A 19876-nucleotide genomic window follows, 5' to 3' on the forward strand; every position below is an offset into this window, starting at 1 on the left:
GAAACAATGTTTTTATTTCAACTAAATCTTGCCTTTCAATTTTGGTTGTCCTGCTTTTTCTCTCCTATTTTATGGCCAAATTCTGGAGGTACATAAAACCACATCATACTGACAGCAGAGGGAAGCACACGTGTATAGAAGAGGAGAGATTTAGTCTTTCCTGTTTATGAAATAATCTTACTTAATTCATCCACATTTTCTTCGATACTACAACTAGCATGGACAGAAACCCTAATGTATGCAATGTGCATACTAGGAAGATAAGATGGCCAAACAGCAGTTTTCTGCACGCTTTTTTTCTAATAAATTTAGCTAGACCACAGCTTAAAATAACCCTTTTAGTTGTAAAGTCAGGATAGCTCAACAGCTTACAGTTTTTTCCGCTATGGACTGAATTCTTATATAGGGAAGATTTCAGTCTCCTCTTTCTACTCATGTAAAATGCATGGGATGTCACATACATTCACCTTATCTTGGATAAAAACAGTTTCTTTAAGAACTTTACGGAATGTCAGACCAGTTTGCCAGATAGTGTAAAAGCACTGGATGATGATATGACACAGGACTCCTTAAGAGTCACAGCTGAAGCAGTCTGTTTTTTAACATCCTGTGTTTTATATACAACATTAACCAGGATCAGCCATCAATTGTCTTTGATTCCCCTGTAGATGTTCAGCTGGCATTCATAAAATTCTTCATGCAAATCAAGGACAGTATTTTATCTTTAGAAGACACCACATTTCTCTGGGTTTTGATGAGAATATGCACTATTCTAGAGTGTGAAAAAGGATCACTGAGAATTCTGGAAAGATGTAATAGAGCAAATCCCATGAAAATTGTCTGGTTTAGGCTGCAAATCGGAATGATCTGATTTGCTGTACTTATGTTGATCCCAGGACAAATCAGTGAATCCATCCATACAAAGCTCATTGATGGTTTAGGCCCTTGGACACCAAAAGCACAGAGAAACAAAATCAAAATCACCGGGCACTGAGAAGGCCTTGGGACTTCCACGGGAAAAATGTTGTGAGTGATGTAACAGGCATGGAGACAGAACTGGGTGAGGGAAGGACCAAAATTAATGGCCATTTTGGTAACTGGCCTCATAGTTCAAATTACAAATGAATTTACAATCAATTTAACAGAGAAGACCTCACTGCAAGCTCTGAGAAACAGTTAAAGAAAACCAGGAGCTCCTTATGAACTTGCAATTGTCCATGAGTAACCAACTATGAGCCTGAATTCCTGAAAGGCTGAATCTTGTAAAGTGAACAAGATAGGCCCATATTAAAACTTTTAACGACTTTAGTTAAAAAAAAAAGGGAAAAAAAAAAAAAGGAAAAAAAAAAGGTGGAACTTTGCAGCCAGCTGGCTCCATACCGAAAGCCAGGCTGCACAGCTTGAACTTAAAGCTATCTTAACATAATGAATAAGTGCCAATAATTAGCATATGTAGTGTGAACAGGTTTGCTGGCACAAGCAAGTGAAAAACTCCAAGGTAAAGTTATTATTAGGGAGTAATTAGCTCTGTGAAGTAAATGAGTGAAACAATAGCTGCCAGCACTGACAATATGGCTAACATCTGACTATGTGGAAGATAACATTGTAAAGTATTGCTCCCTGAGCTAGAATCTGTTAATAACCATATGTTAGTGTAATTAATGCAGAGTCTTTCTGACCTGTTGTCACATAAGAACAATACTTTCTGGGAAATATTCAAACAGGCAGCTCTAAACTCATGGATGGCAAAAAATAATTTGGGAAGCTGCTTACAAACACCTTTTCTTCTGCATTTCTTTAAAAAGAACTAAAAAACAGTAAATGGGGGAGAAGACTAGAAAAAAAGCCCCCACACTTATGAACCAACTTCTTTTAAGGCTGATGACAAAGTCAAACCCTGGATTGAGGCTTTCCAGATCATCTAAATGAAACCCTAAATAATACTACTGGATTTTAGGGGTGCTTGTAATCCATGCCCAGACCGAATTCTGCAATTTGATTAATTATATGGAGCGGCTTAAACCCTTTATGCAAAAAAATCCTTGAACTCAGGAGTGTTCAAATCTGAGACTGGGTTCTGATTTTTTGGCTTGAGCTCATTTCTAAATTGAATAGATCCCTCCAGGTGTCTGACATTCATCAGACATTCTGCCAAGGTCTTAATATCCTGCTAGATAGGGAGGGCCTCTGCTTGTCCCCCATACAGGACATTCACACCTCCAAATGAGTGAATTCTGTGACTACAAAGTGCTAGGCTACAGATAATTTCTCTTGAGAAGGTACAAAAAATCATGCCCAGAACTTCTGAATTTTCATAATAAATGGCACTGATGCAATATTTTTGTCCCGTCATATCAACATCTCAAAATGTTTCAAAGAGGTCTAGTAAATACAGTTTGCTCAACAAGCCTCACCATAGTTACTGTATTTTCAAGTCATTGTGTTGATGTAGTGCATCCTACAGAGAACACATAGCCTGTGAAAAGTCATTGTCTCTGAAGCTCCCTGGTAAAGAGACCTTTGTAATTTAATTTGAATATATCTCTATTCCAGTTGAGCATCTCATATGCACCTCGTTCATTAGAGCATTCACACTCATTGGCTCACTGCAACAGTTTCCTAGAGAGGGCAAAATGTGGTCATACATTGCTAAAGAATAGCCTTCATTTCTAAAAGAAGTTAAACAACTTTAAGGACCTGGCCATATTTAATTTCAATTAAAAAAATACAAAATTTAATGCAAGCTTGTTAGTAGGTTCCCTTTTCCCTTTTTAGTGGGGCAGCTAAAAAAAAAAAAAAAAGAAAAAAAAAAGAAAGAAAAAAAGAAATTTTTTAATGCTTTACAGCCTATTATGGCCAGGCAAAGAAGTCCTGCATGTTTGAGATCTCACACATTCATCTTCTTGCTAAACATCTGTTTAAGGCTTGTGTGATCTACCTGTCAGCACCAGTGATCCATAAAGTGTTTGAACCTCCTGTCACAAACCTCAGTCCTGGTTTGATCAGAGGCTTTGTGCACACTAATCACGCCCTTTATCTTTTCTAATGCTAGGAGAAAAAAAACACAGCAAGGCTGTCTTCCAAACCTGAATGTAATTAATCTTTCCAAGGAGGAACCTGCATGGTTTGAAAAAGCAAGATCTGATGGGCTGCTGTTCTTTTCCTGCATGGGCCTTATTTTTCCTACCAGGCATCTTTACACTTGAGTGGTACCCTTTACAAAATACTTTAACTATATCCCAGTGACAGTGAAACAACCTTTAAGATCATCTTATGAATGAAACTGCTGGTAACTTTGCTGAGAAAAAAAGGCCAGTGAAAGGAGTTTGACAGAAGCATGTTTAAATGATTCTCTCTTTTTAACTGCATGGGAAAAAAGGGAATTGGAATAAGAACTGGTTCCCTTTTCATGTTTCTCCTAAGGTGCTCTCTTCACTAATAATCCCACCGCTACCTTTCTTTGACTCAGCTGCACACAAATGTTCTGAAAGCTGCAGGAGTTCCAAAAAGGGAACAGATAACATCAGGTGGGTTTTGGGTTTATTACAGCTTGCCTTTTGCCACTATTTGCTTTCTGCGGCATAAGGGGAATGAATGCTATGCGTGATAGAGATGACAATTCAAAGTGCAGCTGCAATGAGACCCATACTGAATGGGAATGGGACAATTAATTTTAAATTTGGTTACATCTTCTCTGATAAGAAGAGCTTCCTTTGCTCCTCAGCATCCCTGAGTCCAGGCAATAGTAACAACAGAAACTCTAGTGAGCAGATGGTGGGAAGCAGCAAGAAACTGATGCTACAAGACCAAATCTGAGTACAGATTTCATAGCAATCCCCAACCTAAATAAGGTCAAAAGCCTTGAACATACATGGACGGATTGATCCGTGAGTATGGAGATGGAGTTCATTTGGATAATTAACTAATCAGAAGGAAAAACTTTAAGAATTTGTGCAATAAAGTAGCAAGTAATTGGTGGGACGTGACTCTCATGATCACATGGCTGTCCTGTATTATTGAAGGCTCTTTAACACAAGGCTGTGTCACACAGAAACACTCTCAGATTCCAGGTTGATTTGGAGAGGAAAATAAGTGAAGTTAAATTAATTTTTCTATTACTGTCATCATATATTACTTAGACTGTTAGGAAGTTCAAAGGACTCCAGAGGTCCAGCATCTGACTATGCATGATCAAAGAGAGTCCTGCATATTTTATATCTTTTTTTAAGACAAGATACCACAAGTGGGAAACATGATATAGTGGAAAGGAGTAGATGTCTACCAATATTATTTGGGGTTCCATGCTTGGATCCAGTTTAGATTTCATGATCTTGCTAACTGTCTGCAGGCAACAGCAGCAGTAAAATTTGATAAATAATTTGGGCAATATGGAAAGTTGGACCCCTCTGGAAAGATTATTCAGCACACTTGAGGTACTTTGGAATAAAGTGTTATACAGCACAGGAAAAGTGAACAAAAAAAAACAATGAGGGGAGTGTGTCACCAACAGAGTAGATTAAAATTGGCATGAACTGTGGAAGGAAGAAATGTAAGTGAAAAACCCGTGAAGAACCTTGGAGAAACAACACCAAACTGTAATTTCCTATTATGGAAAACAAGGAGCTAATGCCTAGGCTGAAGGAAGGAGTTGGGTCCAGTAACATCAACAGAAGTGAAGAGATGATGGTGTTTGGGCAATGTCCTGCCAGGAGAACAGGGAGACAATGGAAATGTCAGAATGACACAGAATGACAACAGAAGACTCAGTAATCAAGTTGTAAGATTGAAACAAAGTGGCTGAAATTTTTAGGCAGAAGAAAAAGCTGGATTTTAGAAAAGAAGATTTGAGAAAGCAGTCAAAATGGTTTCTTGGAATATGGATCTGCTTGACAGGGGGGAAGATGATGTTGCTACAAGTTAGAGAACAGAGGAATCAGAGACACTTTGGGAAGAGAGCTAATGAGTTCATTTGAGGTTAGTGACTCTGTCCAAGATTTATGTTCCCTCTAGCTAGTGATTAAGGCACTTGAATCACAACTAATTTATCACCTTTCTTACTTGCTGCCCATGAAAAAGCACCTGGTATTCCAGACTGGTGCCTAATATTGAAGCTTGACAGCTAACTGTCTATAGAGTCCATCTAAATTTGATGAAAGACACAGGTCAACTTCCAGATAAGCTCTGTACCATATAAACTTTGATTATAGAGTGAGGACAGGACTAAACTGGTATCTTATCTAGTACACAATCCAATTGGTTTAAATCTGTATCTCATTGACTAATTAAGAGTTCAGAAGGTCTAAGATTCTGCAGAGGCTATAATGTGCTGCAAGCAGCAGTGTGGATAGGATTCTAATGATATTAAAGAACATTTTGTGTATTTCAAGGAAGAAAGGGAAAATATATAAATTCTTTACAATTTCATTAAAAAGCAACAATGTAGCTAATAGAAAGATTTTTCTTATATTTTGCTGCCTTATGATTTCTAACCCCTACCCTATCTCCCCGTGGCATGATCACATTGCTTGACAAAAAGGAATGACGGCAAAATAGCTCCTTCAGAGATCATTTAGATTAGTCCCATCTGAGGAACGATATGGTCTTGTCTTGATTAGCTGTTAGAATCAGGTTTCTACATCTTAACTTAAAATTATTAAGTCCTCCAAACTTCACCTTCCCATATGTATGAATATGCTTATGATGTCTGGGAAGTTAAAAATGGTTTCGCCTTTTCAGATTTCTGTGCATGTGTGCAAACACACTTGAAGACAGTGGGGCTCTCTTGCTCAGTACCCTGTGAAATCCATTCTCCTGAGGTCTACTGGCTTTGGAGATGTACATGCACACAGTTATCCAAAATTCATATCCAAGTTTGTACTTGTTAAAGCCGGCATTTCTAAGGAGCACTGCTTGGGAGAGCTGGCTGCAACCTGGTCTGCAGAAGTACAAACTGGATCATGTAACAGCAGCAGTACAATAAGATGCTTTCTCTGCAAAATTCAGCAGATAAAGAAGCTACAGTCATGTGAACAAAACCAGCTATAGTTTTAGTAAGATACAATCTAAGGCAAAAGTAAGTCAGCCTCACTTGATACACTCTGAAAACTATTAGAACTAAAACCATTTCCTAGTGCCTTGCTGAATTGTCAGTGCTGACTTACACATGCACACACACAAAATGTTCAGTGTTTTTTCAGCCCAGCTGAAAAAAAATGCATTATGCTGGTGACATGTACTTTTTTCCAGCGGCAGCAATGAACAAAGCACTCACAAGTGAATTTCGAAAGGCTGGAAATTTCAGTAAACATCTAAGCCTCCTCCAAAATCAAACAGGCAGCCTTAAGAAGATTCCAATTTCTTTCATATGTCTAGCTGTTTCTGACACTAACTGAACAAGAAATTAATTCTCATTCTGTTTTTCCTCTGAAGTCCAAGAGCACCCCTCTCCTGGAGTATGTGAGGCTGCTAAATAAAATCATCAGATGTTGTAAAGCAACTTAAGTGAATTCCAGAAATGCAGAGAAGTATGTTTGTATCTGAACATGCAAAGGAGCTTAAAGAAAGTAATAACCTTTAACAAACATCCAGAGACTTCTGCCTTGACCACTTGTCCTAGAGAAATTTGTTCTCCTTAAACAACATTTTCTAAAGACAGAAGATTTATTACTGCTTTTAATGGGTGCTGTAACAATTCCTTGCTTTCTAAGACTTCATGCTTAAAACACTTAGGAGTAAAAATCTCAGTCTTTCACTAAAAAAATTAAAATTTTATCAATGCTACAAGTTTTTATGCCTTAGATTGTTTATCACCCCATTTTAAAACAAATGCCGAATCCCTCAATTTCCTGCACAACCTCAGTGAAGTGTTTTTTTACCCAAGAAAACTCACTACCTCTACAAGCAGCAAGACAGGCATAGGTATCTTGTGAAGAGAGCTGCCTACCCTATGAACACCTATTTCCCACGGCAGGAGAAGATTAGAGTAACTATGGAAAATGGAAACAAATGAAGAAAAAAAGCAGAGCCCGCTATATTCCTTCATTCCAGAGGGGTAACAGTTACAGTGAACTATTTTAGCCAGATCTATAGCTGCCTTTTCTGACCGATATTTTTAGCCGCAGTTGGTAGAGATGAAATTGTGCTGTTCTTGTAAGGAAGGATTTTTTTTTCACTGGCAAAATTTCAAACTTTGACTAGGATTATCAGCATTATTTCTGCATCCATACTTTCTGAAACATCAGCCAGCACTATCTCTGCTAAAGGTAGTTTGTGCCCCTTCCTGAACAAGCAGCATATGGAGCAAGTAGAGAGACAGAAAAGCAGGAAGGAACAAAGCAGAAAACGTAGTGTCAACCTCAATAACCATTTCACAGGGCTAGAACAACCATTTTATTTTATTTGCCATTCAACAGCTTAACTTCAAATAGGTGTTTAATTAACTCAGAGTGGCAGTCTAAACGTTTAGCCTGAAGCTGCCTGACAAAGGGAAAAGTATCTACTGCACTTGCAGATTTAGAGCATCAGGCTCAGGAAGAAACTGTTAATTGCATAATGCAGAGAATTCATATGACACACACAGAGACAAAAGTGTAAAGACTGAACTCCCACCATATCAAAGTTTCTTCTATGCCAAAACTTCATACAAGTCTAAAAAGTCTAAAGAAAAATGAGGGCACTTATGGCTAAAACCTGTTTTCACAAAATAAAATTCTACTGGACGTGAAGTAACAGATTTATTAAAAAAAACAGGAAAGACAAATCTAGGAAAGCATTTTTATAAAAATACAAGCACAGTATGTTCAGAGGAGGATGAAAAGGATTAAGGATTTTTCAAACTTAATCCAAAACACTATAATATTGGTTTAAAAAAGCATAAGGGCTCACAATCACCTAACAGAAGCTGGGCATCTTAATATGGAGATGGGAGAAACAAGGAAGGCAACATATATCTTGCCTCCACTACTTGGCATCCTATTCAGTGGCAGAGGTACAGCTTTAGACATTCTCCCCTCTTGTTTCTTGGGGTCATAACAAGGGACCAAGCCAAATTAGAAGGAAATGAATGCTCTGGCAGTTGATTGATCATTTTGAGTATTTAACTTCTTGCCCATCACCCTGCCAAACAGGTATATTCCCAGCACACAGTGATGCTGGGTGTCCCTTAAAATTAGATGGCCCTCAAATATTTTTTGTTCAAGTACTCTCAATGCCTTGGCCATGCAATAATCTTCCTCCCTCTTTAGTTTATTATACCAAAAGATGTCACACTGTGACTGTTTTAATCAGCAAATAAACAAAGTGCCCAGCACCTGCCTTGGCTTTTATTATCATAATAATCCTGTTTTGTTTTTTAATTCTAAAACATCAGCAACTCACCCGTAGGTGAGCATGTGTTTATGCCGCCCCTACTGTTGCCTTTGTGGTTTCATTATTAGCAAGCCATTAAATGAAAAACAGGAGAAGAAGGGGGAGAGATGGGAAAAGCAGGCCTGAGGCACAGCCAGTTGTGCCTGTTAAATACAACATGCTGGCCTTAGGTAACCAGAGCCCTGAGACTGGCAGGGTAAGTACCAGAAACTGAGAAGACAGCAAGGCAGTGAACAAACCACTGGGAGTTGGAGCAGACCAATCCAGGACAAGAAATACACATGGGCAAGCATCCCACTGGCATTTAGTACAGCCAGAATGGAATACAAACCTAGCAGTGGTCAAGGTGAGGAGAGGGCTTGGGCATAGTAACTGGTAAGGGCCTTACATTCTGATTTGTTTAGGCAGTTTTCACAGAACTGAGGGGTGCTTGAAAAAGGAAGGTATGTGCTGACAGTCTTGGCTTTGTTACAACAAATGGATCTAGAAAAATTTAAACACAGCAAATGCTAAAAGTGTAAGGAAATTTGTTTTCTTACCTTGAAGAGGACAGAAAAAGACCCTCATAAACTTTTTACAACTTATTCACTTAAATTTTACTGATGGAGCAGGTCAGTTTTTCTGCATTAAACTACTGATGTGATTCAGTGGAATGGCACCAACATAAATCTGACTCTGGGACTAAGAGAGTCTTTTCTGCCTGCTTCCCTCCCTCATTCTCCCCCCCCCAAACACTGCAGTCTGCATTCAATTTCTTCCAGGGAAATGAGAAATTCTATAGAAAAACAGCAAAAATGGAGACAGAAGATAAAAACCTAGAAGGCCTGAATCTTTGATGACTCTGCACTTCAGTTCACATTTTGTATTATGGCCCAATGGGAGACGCCTGACAATCTGGGTTCTGTTCCTGGTTCTGGCAATGAGCTACAGCCTAACAATGTGCAAGCTGCTTCCCCTCTGTCCTCAATTCCCCTGGTCTGAAAAACAGGATGCTTTAAAAAGAAAGAAGGAAAAAAAAAAAAAAAAAGAAAAAAAAAAAAAAAAAGAAAAAAAAAAAAAAAAAGAAAAAAAAAAAAAAAAAGAAAAAAAAAAAAAAAAAGAAAGAAAAATATTCCAAGATCCAGTGATGACGGTGCTACATAAGATCTGGATCATACACATATTGGTGCAAATAGACTGTGAAATGCAAGTAAAACTTGGTGATTTAATGTTATTTTGTAGAGCTGTAAGTAACCCCAAGGGATGAAAAGGCAGAGAAGAATCATACCTGGCAGTTATGAAGTAAGGGATGATGCTTCCAGAGTAAGTTTCCATGTACAGGGAGTAACATTTGAATTTCAAGTCACTAGAGTATTTTGACATCTCTTTCTACTATTTAATAGGCAGTAACAACAATTTATCATAGTTCCTCTAGGAGGTGTAAAACAAAAATAGCCAAGCATTGTGGGAAATCTACATTGCCAAAGCTTCTGAAATAATCTGAGTGAAGACAAATCACAAATTCAAGAAAGTGTCCTTCATGTAAGTATTTCAGTTTCCTTCTGAAGCAGTAAGAACCTTAGAGATAAGGACCAAACTTCCTACCCTAATCTTTATTTCTAAAAAAAGGGATTGGGCAAATAGGCTCAACATCTTAAGGCCCACTTTTCCCAGGGACTGGATAGAATTAGATCTGAGTAGGTTTATCTCAATCGAACTAGGATAGTTTCTATTAAAAAAAAATAAAAATCCATATTTTAACCAGCAAAGTTTAATCCCTTCTTTTCCTGTGAAAACTCAGATAAGTTTGATTTTGTGCCTCTTGCTGTCTCCATACTCCAGGTATTATGTCATTGCACATTAGACTGTGTCAACACACCGTGACTTCGCTCCTGCTAATGCAAAACCTCAGAAAACATGGAGCCAGGAGATAATTTCAGAGCGCTTTTTTTTCTCTGTTTAATGTAACTCTGTATTTATCCTTCCATATTTCTGACATTTTCATTGAGTGATAGTTCCAAAACGAAGAAAATCAGTCTTTTGCATGCAAAGCCGTCTTAAAGCAGGCTGGTGACTAGCAATCTTCCTGGGCAGGTGAGCTTCACACATGTCTCAGGAAGCATCTCTCGCGTGAAATCCAGGAACAGCAATGACAGGCTTCCAAGGAAACCTCCTCAAGTTCCCCTTTGGTGAAAAGAAGGCTTAACCTCCCACAAAAGGGCACCTCCTGAAGGAACAGGGAGATGACGTCTCAAAAAAAACCCATGTGTGAGGCTCTTAGAAAGTGTGCCCACACTCTAACTGTGAGTGACGTTTGCATGCCTGAACTTAAGAAATGTCTGCTTTCAGAACAGTCTTGTTTTTAAAAACAATCTATCTTTTTTTGTATTTAAGTATTAAAACAGTTGCTCAGGTTCCTTAAACGTGAAGAAAATTAATACAGAGAAAGAGCCATGTGGAATTTGATAAAATTGTAACATCATGTTAGTCTTGTCTGCATCTTGATCATTTATTTCAGCTCAAAGTGTCTCTAAATGCTCATGTTCAGATTTTGTACAAGAGGAAGGAATTTAAGGCTCCTGCAATTAACGTGTTATGGCAAAATCAAGTAAAACTTCACGGGTTTTGAGTCATATAATGTAATCAATGATGTTTATTGCACTAGGTAATGAAACACCACCAAAACCAGACAACATATTTCATGAGAAAGAAGCCATTTAGGAAATACTATTACATAGCATTATTAAAGCCCCATCTTCCACTGTTAACTACTGCATGCTAAAGCAAATGTCAGCCCAGGGGGGCTTAATGTTTCTAAATTAAACACCCTTCAAACATGCTTTCTGACAGTTATCTTCATATTTTCCACAGATGCTGCCAGTGCCACTGACACAGAGTAAAGCACTAAAATAGATCCAATTCTAGTGTCACATCCAGGCTGTGCTGATACCCCTGCCACTGCCACTATAACTTCAGTCAGAAAACTGCAGGAGGAAAAACATGCTTTGTGTAGAGGGCATCTGATGGCGCTGTAGATGATTTTTTGGAAGCTTGAGCCACTGATCACAGCAACAGAAAGTCACCAGCAGGAGGTTCTGTCTCAGACTGAAAGCAAGAGGCCAATCTATGTTCATTTCCCAGATATGCACTATCTCTTGAACACTGAAATGGTGTAAGTTATTCGACTTCTGCAGATTCACAGGGCAGCCTGTACAGACGTACAGATGTAACATTCTCTAGAGGTTTTGCTTACCCTGTAAATCATTATGCCTATATTCTTAATTGTTTGGCACAGCTCCCAGGACATCCATTACATCTCCTGTGACTAACACAGATTTGTATCTGTTCACCCCTGGGGCTTCCAACCAATAAATGTCCGGGCATAAAGAGAAGGGCATGAAAATAACGCATTATAGGTCAGCAATATTCTGTCAGGACACCTGAACAATATGAGCCAATGAGCCAGTCAGAAACATAGTATGAGCCTCTTGCCCCTCTTCGGTTCTTCCTTCTCTGGCTTTCTTAACATCTAGAGAGTCAGTCGCCAAGATCGTACTGGAGTGTAGAAGTCCTATTCTAAACAAAACCTTGGAAGAATATTAAATGTACATTGGAAACGGTGGCATCAGGTACTGATTTATGTGTACATTTTGCCTACTACACACCTAAGCTCCTGTCACAAGTTCCAGACCTCCCCAAAGTATTCCCACAACTAAGCCACAAAACCAGATTAATAGCAGTGGCTCCTACTCAACAGCAGGTGAGGTTGTGTGAAAGAAAAAAGCAAGGCAGGCAGAAAAGTACCTGTGGTACCTATAACCCACTAGAGCAAGACCTGCTTCAGTAGATGCAGAGAAAGTGCTTAGTCTCTAACCCATGGCCCCCACTGAGAAACTCTGAGGAAGCTTCTCTGAGGCGAGATGATGGTATTTGTGGAGGCAGTAATAGGAAACACCACGAAAAAAGCAGCTCTTTTTGCAGAAACAGTTTGCTCTTTTTAAACCATTCCCATGGCTTCATCCAGGCTCTGAGGGGAGCACAGTATTGGGAAGGTAAAAAGGAATCAGTTCTGTGGAGGCAAACAGGAGAAAAGGCAAACACACCCAAACCAAAAGAGAGCCAGAGAAGCAATGAAGGCAGACGGATGGAGGGCATTTGTGCAAATACAGATTTCATATGCAATTCATTTAAAGGCAGTGGCATTTTTATCACAAAGAAGAGTTTAATCAAAGTCTCAAGGGATCTGCCATAAAGGAAGCCCTTGCCTTGCTGCCTGGGTTGTCTGAAAGAAACACCTGTTACGCACAACAAAAAAAGACAAAACAAACAATAGGTATAGAAAGGAGGCCATGGTTCAAACAATGGGAATTGGAGAAGCACAGTTTTCTCTTAATGAAGGACTAGAATCCTATCAAATGAACAGCTGGGGAAAGCGTAATTCTTTATATTTGCAGGGAAGTTGCACAGATTATATGATGGCAACAAATACAATATATGTGTCTGAGCTCTGCTTCCTAGGCACCAGAAAGGACAGAAACCTCCTAAGATACCTCTGAGTGGAAGAATAAACTTGCCTGACCCCAGCTCCAGGAAAAAAGATAGCCAGATTTCAAAGGAACACAATGGACAACTTTCCTCCCATGGGATCTTTGCAAGAATTTCTGCTAAGAGGATACTGAGCTCAAACAACCTTCTCAAAAGGTGCAGAAAGAAAACTTGTGATTTACACAAATCCACCCAAGCACATGAAGGGGATGTGAAGAATACCCAAAATGGATGTTTTGTTTTAAATAGGAAGTGCAAATATTCTTAACATAGACTACAGAATTCTGTGTCAGTATATAGATTACAATTCAAGTTTCTTTATTCTGATTGTACCAAAAAGACAGGAATTCTGAACTGTGCCCTAAGAAATAATGCAAGGGAAGTAGACTTAAAAACACCCTGAAAACACCCTGACCCTGAAACTCATGACACAGCTAAAATTCTTGAAAAATGTCATTTTAAGCCTGCCTTTCATTTCAAATAAAGAATAAACTCAAGGAATAGAGCATAATTCTAATTCTGGTCACTAGAATATATCAGCTCTCCAAAACTTTGCTTACCAATACAATGAGAAAGAAATTCCTGTATTTATCACGTATCTGGTATCCTACCCAGCGAAACCTCCTGCTGCCAGAAACAGGTTCTATGGAAAAATGGAAGCAACGCTTATAGAGGTGTCTACAGCCATAGAGACATTCACAGAATCACAGAAGGGGAAAAGAAGAAGTCTGAAAGTTTTATTTCCTGAATTTTTTCTAATTTGAAGTAATTTGAGTCCATTTCTGCTTATATTGCATCTTATTTTATATGCATCAGTCTGTTTGCATCACTGGGAAATACAGTGATCACCAATGCCTTGCTCTAAATTAAGGGTTCTCTCTACTTGCCATGATCTCAGATGAAGAGGAACTGCCAGCACAGCTGAAGAATTCATAAAGCCCTGAAAAATTCACAACTAAGACCAGTTGCAATTTGGTAAGTATTCAATAACCTGTGGCCGCCACTTGGCAAAAATCTTTCCTTCCTCCTAAATTCCTTTAGAGGCATTGAAAACCTATGTTCAGAAAAGTAAAGTAGTCATGTTTGTAATTGATATCTAAAATGGGGCATTTCAAATGCACGCACAAAAATGTGTACAAGTCAGCTTACTTCTGTGTATAAGGTGTGAATGTAACCAATTAACTGTTTCATAGATGCTTACTTTATTCCTGGACTACAAATTTGAACTCCAGGGTTAAAGAAATTGGAAATTATGCTTAATTTAGATGTATGTGATTCTTAGGGATATTACTAACTTAAAACTTATTACATATGGTACATGAAAAAGCCCCTCTTGCTGATTCACAGCAGCTCAGAAATGCTTAAATGGCAGACAAGATTCTACATACAGTTTGCAAGATAAGAAAATATATTCTCACCACACAGAGCTTTAAAGGGACAAATGCTACAACAGGTTTCCATCAAATACTGTACCATCAGCCTCAGGGGGTTTTTGCTAAAGCACAAAGAACATTGTAAATTAGGAGGAAAGAATTGATTAGTGGCACACACTGATCTGGTCCCAACCCTACTGAGGGAGAATGGGCGGAGCAAATGGAGGGTGCTGAAAAAAAGTAGTCAAACTCCATTTTCAACACAACCAGTCCAAATTCAACAAAGACACTCAAGCACTCCATCTATCTTTCCAAAGAGGACAGCAGTAAGAAAAAAAAGTCTTCTCTATTTTGATGGAGGCCAAAATTGAAAAAAACAAGCCCAAAACCAGAGGAAGAAAGGAAATGTGACATAGAACAAGAGGGGACTTCATAGCACAGGCTCTTATCCACCACAGCCAGGGATCTGTTCTGTCCTGCTAGCCCAGGAGAACACAGAACTTCGCCTGTAACTCAAGTGTCATTTGGCACTTCTCCCATGCTGACATATCAGAGTTCAAACTGACCTGGAGATATACTGTAAGTGGCTGGTGTATCAGCATTCTGGGCTTTTACAGACATCAAAACCACACAGAAAACCAGTTAAAATAATGCTACATTGGATGAAAAGTCAAGGAATTGAACACTAGGGAATGTCAGAATTAAGGCTGTCAGTGTAATTTTAATTTTCCCACTTGTGACTACAGTTTACAATTATATTATCATATAATTCTGGAATACCGTTTTTTTATTCAACATGTATGACAGAGATGTATGAGAATAAAATAAAGATACCTATTTCACTTAATTCTGGCACTTGTAACTTTCAAATGCCTTACTTTGTTACCTAAATAATGTATTTCTTTGCACACAATGTTCACAGCACACAAGAGTATAGAAATATCTCGATCATTTCTGTCCAAATCCACTTTAAATTGCTATTTTGGTTATCCAAGTTCCAACTTTAGGATAATTTGTTGAACACTATCACTATCATCTTTTAAATAAGTCAAATCTGATAAAAAATATTTTATAACACACATGTTATAAAATTAGTTCACTCATTGTACCAAATATTTATGAACTCCAAGTACTGTGAATTAAATTTGTCTTGTTTCATTATTATTACTTTTCATGTAAGTCTTAATTTTATTTTTTATATATTTTTTATAACTTTATTATGCTTATCTTGGAACTTAAATTCTTCATTTAACTTCTAAATACAGGAAACTCTGACATATACCTCTAAGTCTCTTCAAAGCATATTTTAAATCAATTTGAATAAAAATCTGAAATGGTTCCCTGAAATTATTTAACCGTTACAAATTTTATTCAACTTTCATATGTGAAAAGTGAACTTAAATGGAGACTATACACAAGATACAAAATAAAGACAGCTGACACGATATCCATAACCCTCCAAGTAATCTTTGTTCAACTGAGACTTTTACAAGACAACTATACCTTTCCCTCTCTTCCTCCAAAATTTTAAGTCAGGGGGCACTCACATCATCTGTCCAATCACAACCCTTCAAGGAACTGTGAAATGTTTCATTTACTCTTCTTACAAACACCAAGCACAACGAACTGCCTTCCATTTTAATTTGCACTTTGCAATTCAGTAGCAGATAAGTGGCAGAAACTGGACAACTAAAACAAAACTGTTCCCCTTGGCCTCTTGCACAGTGAGCTCATCTTGTCTCTTAAGCCATACAGGGTAAGGCATCATCAGTTTTTGGACACCAAATGTCTGAGGAAAATCCAAGGTGGTGTAGACAATGGTGTTGATTCAATAGGTGGAACCACGCTCCTCCCTCTGAGTAATTTGAAACCATTATCCCAGGAGAGTTTGAAGTGCTCTGTTTGAATGAGCCATCAAAACACAGTTGGGACCACTTAACATGGCAAATGGTGAATCAGAAAAGCAAGTCATTGGCAGTAGGAACTAAATGATCCTCTAATTTCTCCCTCTTGACACAGGTATGGGTGCTGGTGGCAACCTCAGAATGCCAAACATAATCTCTATCTCGAATATAGCCATTTTGGCTAGAAAAGCAACCATTTTAGATAGAATCAGCTGGGCAGAATAAGATGCCCAGTGCTTAGAATCATAACAAAATACAGTGGTCCTCATACATCAAGAGTCCCAGTAAGAGCTGTAAACCTGGCAGCAGTTTTTTGGTTTAGTGCTAATGGACGCAGATCAACACTGTTCTGTCCAAATTCCAGTTTGGGATATTGCACACTACTTGCTTGTGTCTCCCTGTCCTCCCATTGGAGATTCCCATCCCATCTCAGCTCTGAGTACCTGTGCTTGTATGTCTAACTCCTGCTAAGGCAGGGTGAAATGTCACCACCTCTACTGGACCAGCCCAACCCTACACTGGTTGACACCACTGTCATTACAGTCAGGACAAGAAAATATACCCGCATACTCTTGCAGGTCAGAATCTCCTAATATACGTATCACTAAATAGTAACATTAACAAACATTTACCAAAAAAAATTACATCCTCTGTTCATGCTATGCATCACTACAAAACACAGTAACTCCTAAAGAAACCTTAAGAACCATTTTCTGAGTAAAAGCCATGCAATCCCAAGCATATTCCATAATACTGAAGAGGAAATAAATGAGATCTGAATTAAGCCTAGAGTTTCATTCTCTTTGGGATCCTTCAGGATGTCCTGTGCCACATAAACTAAGTATTACTTGGCCAACAGGGTCAAAACCTGCCAATTTAGAGAAATCACCAGAATAATATGCAGGTGTGAATTTTAAAGATTTGTTTTGTTCTGGGCGGTGAGACCCTACAATAAATGCTCTCCAAATACGCAGCCATCTGAGTCATTTTGCAACTGGTGACCCTTATAATGATGCTCTCATTTTCAGAGCCAATGTGATGCCACACAGCGATTTGTCTGTTAAATTGAATTTTTGCCTCTAGATAGATAGATAGATAGATATAAAGTTTATTTTGAAATGTCTCCTAGTGCTTCTGAGCCTGACTGATGTGAGATGTTATTTTGAACATGCCAAAGCATCTGAACGGCTCCAGTCCTTTCTTTTCAGTGTGCATTCCTTGATAAGTGGCAAAGCTTCCCACTTATCAGTCACTCAAAGTGACTGTGGCTGTCAGTTGTGTACAAAGCGCAATCAGTTTGGAAGAAGAGACACCAGCATTTTTCTTCTCAGTTTGAAGCAAACACGTTTTGACTGCTAGTCATTCAATTTTAAAGCATCTTCAATTAGGGGCGGATGAAGATATAAAGAAAACACATCCTAAACACCTCTGCCAGCCAGCAGTAAAAAATTTATTGTTATCTTCTGCTTTACCTTACTGCAGAGGCAGCAGTACCAGCCTTTTTTTGGCTGTACAACAAAAGTGCTCAGGATTGCACACACTCCACACAGACAAGATCACAGTCATAAACAGATCATGCTCAACTTCTCCAGTCACTTATACATGGTACCTTCTGCTCCTGTGCCTCTGCTGCCTGCTGTGCAAATACCTGCATGGGCACACAAATGTACACAGAGCTCACACGACACCCCATGCCACCCATTCTGAACACAAACATTCACAAAATGACATATGCTACTCTACAGCCAATAAAATGCCAAACAAAACCGTTAATAAGGCCATGGAAATACAGACAAGGAGGGGAAAGGGAGGGCTGGCAGAAAGGAGAAGTTGCTGTGGGAAAGGATGGGCAGCTTCATAAGAAAGGTTACTCAGTAGCAGGCAGCTGAAAGTGAAAGAAAATGGTGAAAGCCGATGGGTGAGAGATGCAGAAATTGGAGAGGGGATCTGAGAACAAAAAGAAGGACAGGGCCCTGGAATGCCTGCTGAGGAGAGAGAGACCAAGATGAGGCCTTGGAGCACGATGCTGCCAGCTGCAATGACTGGATTTGACTGCTGGCCTTTTTCTTACAGTCTTAGCTGGATTATTTTGGGTGTTTCAGTGTTCTGGTTTTTAATAAAAAAAGTTTCTGGCCTTCCCTTGTGATTGTGTGAGAGAATTGGAAAATGGGAACACTGAAAGCTTAGCAACAGAAAGTAAATTAAGAAAAGATGCTAAAACGGCAAGAAAAAAGTCATGAAGTTCAAAACCATGTTATAATTTGAGAACATTTGGACCAGTAACACTGGAGAAAGCAAGTGCTATTGCAATCAAGTAGCTCAGCATAGGCAAAAAAGGTGATTTATCTCAATCAAACATGCCCTTGCATGTTCAATAAACTCAAGTTCACAGAATCACAGAACATTCCAAATTTAAAGGGACCCACAAGGGGTTCAATTCTTCAGGGAATGACCCATATGGGGATCAAACCCCCAACCCTGGCAATGTTAGCACCATGCTCTGACCAACTGAGCTCACACAAGTTTTAAACAGATACTCCTGGTTTGCACTGGCACAACTACACCAGTCAGCAAATTTGGATCGTATAAGGGTATAGAAAGGGCCTGAGACCAAACTACCTACAGAAACTTGCTATAAGGGCCATCTTAGGAGTTAAAACCATGGTACCTTGGTGCAAAATGATACTCTGCACTGAAAGAAGTACAGATAAAGATCTCAACAATCTTTTTCATAACTTAACTTTCCTGGTAATGGAAGAAAATGAAGGCCCACAGGCTAATCAAAAGTCCAGTCTAATAAAAATGTTATTTGCTGAAGTTGAGAGAACAGAAAGCAATTAGCTCATTCTGACTGATTTTTCTTTTTACTCCTTCCTTTCCCTATTTCCTCCATCAGACTCTTATTTTGGTTGCATTTTTTGTTTGTTTGTTTTTCTGTATGTGTGTGTGTGGTTTTGAATAACTTCTTTCCCAGGGGATTTTTCCTGCTCAAGGGACAGGCGAGTTATTCTGATAACTGATAGGACATCAGCTGCAGAGCTTTGTGAGGAACAATTGTTTTGCCTCTTTGCTGGCAACCTCAGTGCTTTGGGAAGAGGTTGCAAAGTCATGGGAAAGGCTGTAGTGTGACTCCTTTTTGGGTCTCACTGAATCCAGTATGCCCATGTTTATAAGTTGCAGGGAAACAGCTGTTCCTGACACATGATGAATTTGGACAAAATGTCCCCATATCCACAAGACTGTTCAGTTTGACTGTGCAGTCACAGCTTGTCATATCGACACTGGCAAAACAAAACAAAAGAAAAAACAAACCATTTCAGTGGACAGAGCCTGTTCTAAAAGCGTTTTGCCGAGTGAGGAGGAAGATACTTTCTCACAGTTTCCTACTGAAAAAGGTCTCATTAAATTCCCACTAATAATGAACAAGAGCCTTTTCTCCATGTTCAGTGGGAGTTGGATCAGGCCCTCACTTCAACAGCTTTATTGTCTTTTCAAGTAAACCTTTTGTCCTCACCTCCCTCTGATATGCAAAGAGGACTCTAATTATGGAAAAACTAAACCGTTCTGCCTTGCAAGGACTTGCAAAGGGGTTGTAGCACCACAAAGCACTGCTCCACTGTCACTGACTTCTCAGAACAACAGAATTTCCAGGGAAAATGGGAATCCAGAAGCAACAGGCATTATTAGACCTGTAACCAAGCCCTTGTG

At 38.9% G+C, this 19876-nt stretch overlaps 1 protein-coding gene across 12 annotated transcripts in view; it reads right to left on the reverse strand.

Annotated features, from left to right (window-relative positions):
* SOX5 (SRY-box 5) overlaps positions 1 to 19876 on the reverse strand; it is a 601783-nt gene that overhangs the window by 117939 nt on the left and 463968 nt on the right. For all 12 annotated transcript variants that reach the window (XM_017736702.1, XM_017736703.1, XM_017736705.1 and 9 more), the window contains one exon: positions 13302 to 13310. In XM_017736702.1, coding sequence (XP_017592191.1) covers positions 13302 to 13310 — 9 coding nt within the window. The remainder of the gene's footprint in view (positions 1 to 13301; positions 13311 to 19876) is intronic.

The sequence above is a fragment of the Corvus brachyrhynchos genome, unplaced genomic scaffold (assembly GCF_000691975.1).
Source record: "Corvus brachyrhynchos isolate BGI_N302 unplaced genomic scaffold, ASM69197v1 scaffold246, whole genome shotgun sequence".
NCBI lineage: Eukaryota > Metazoa > Chordata > Aves > Passeriformes > Corvidae > Corvus > Corvus brachyrhynchos.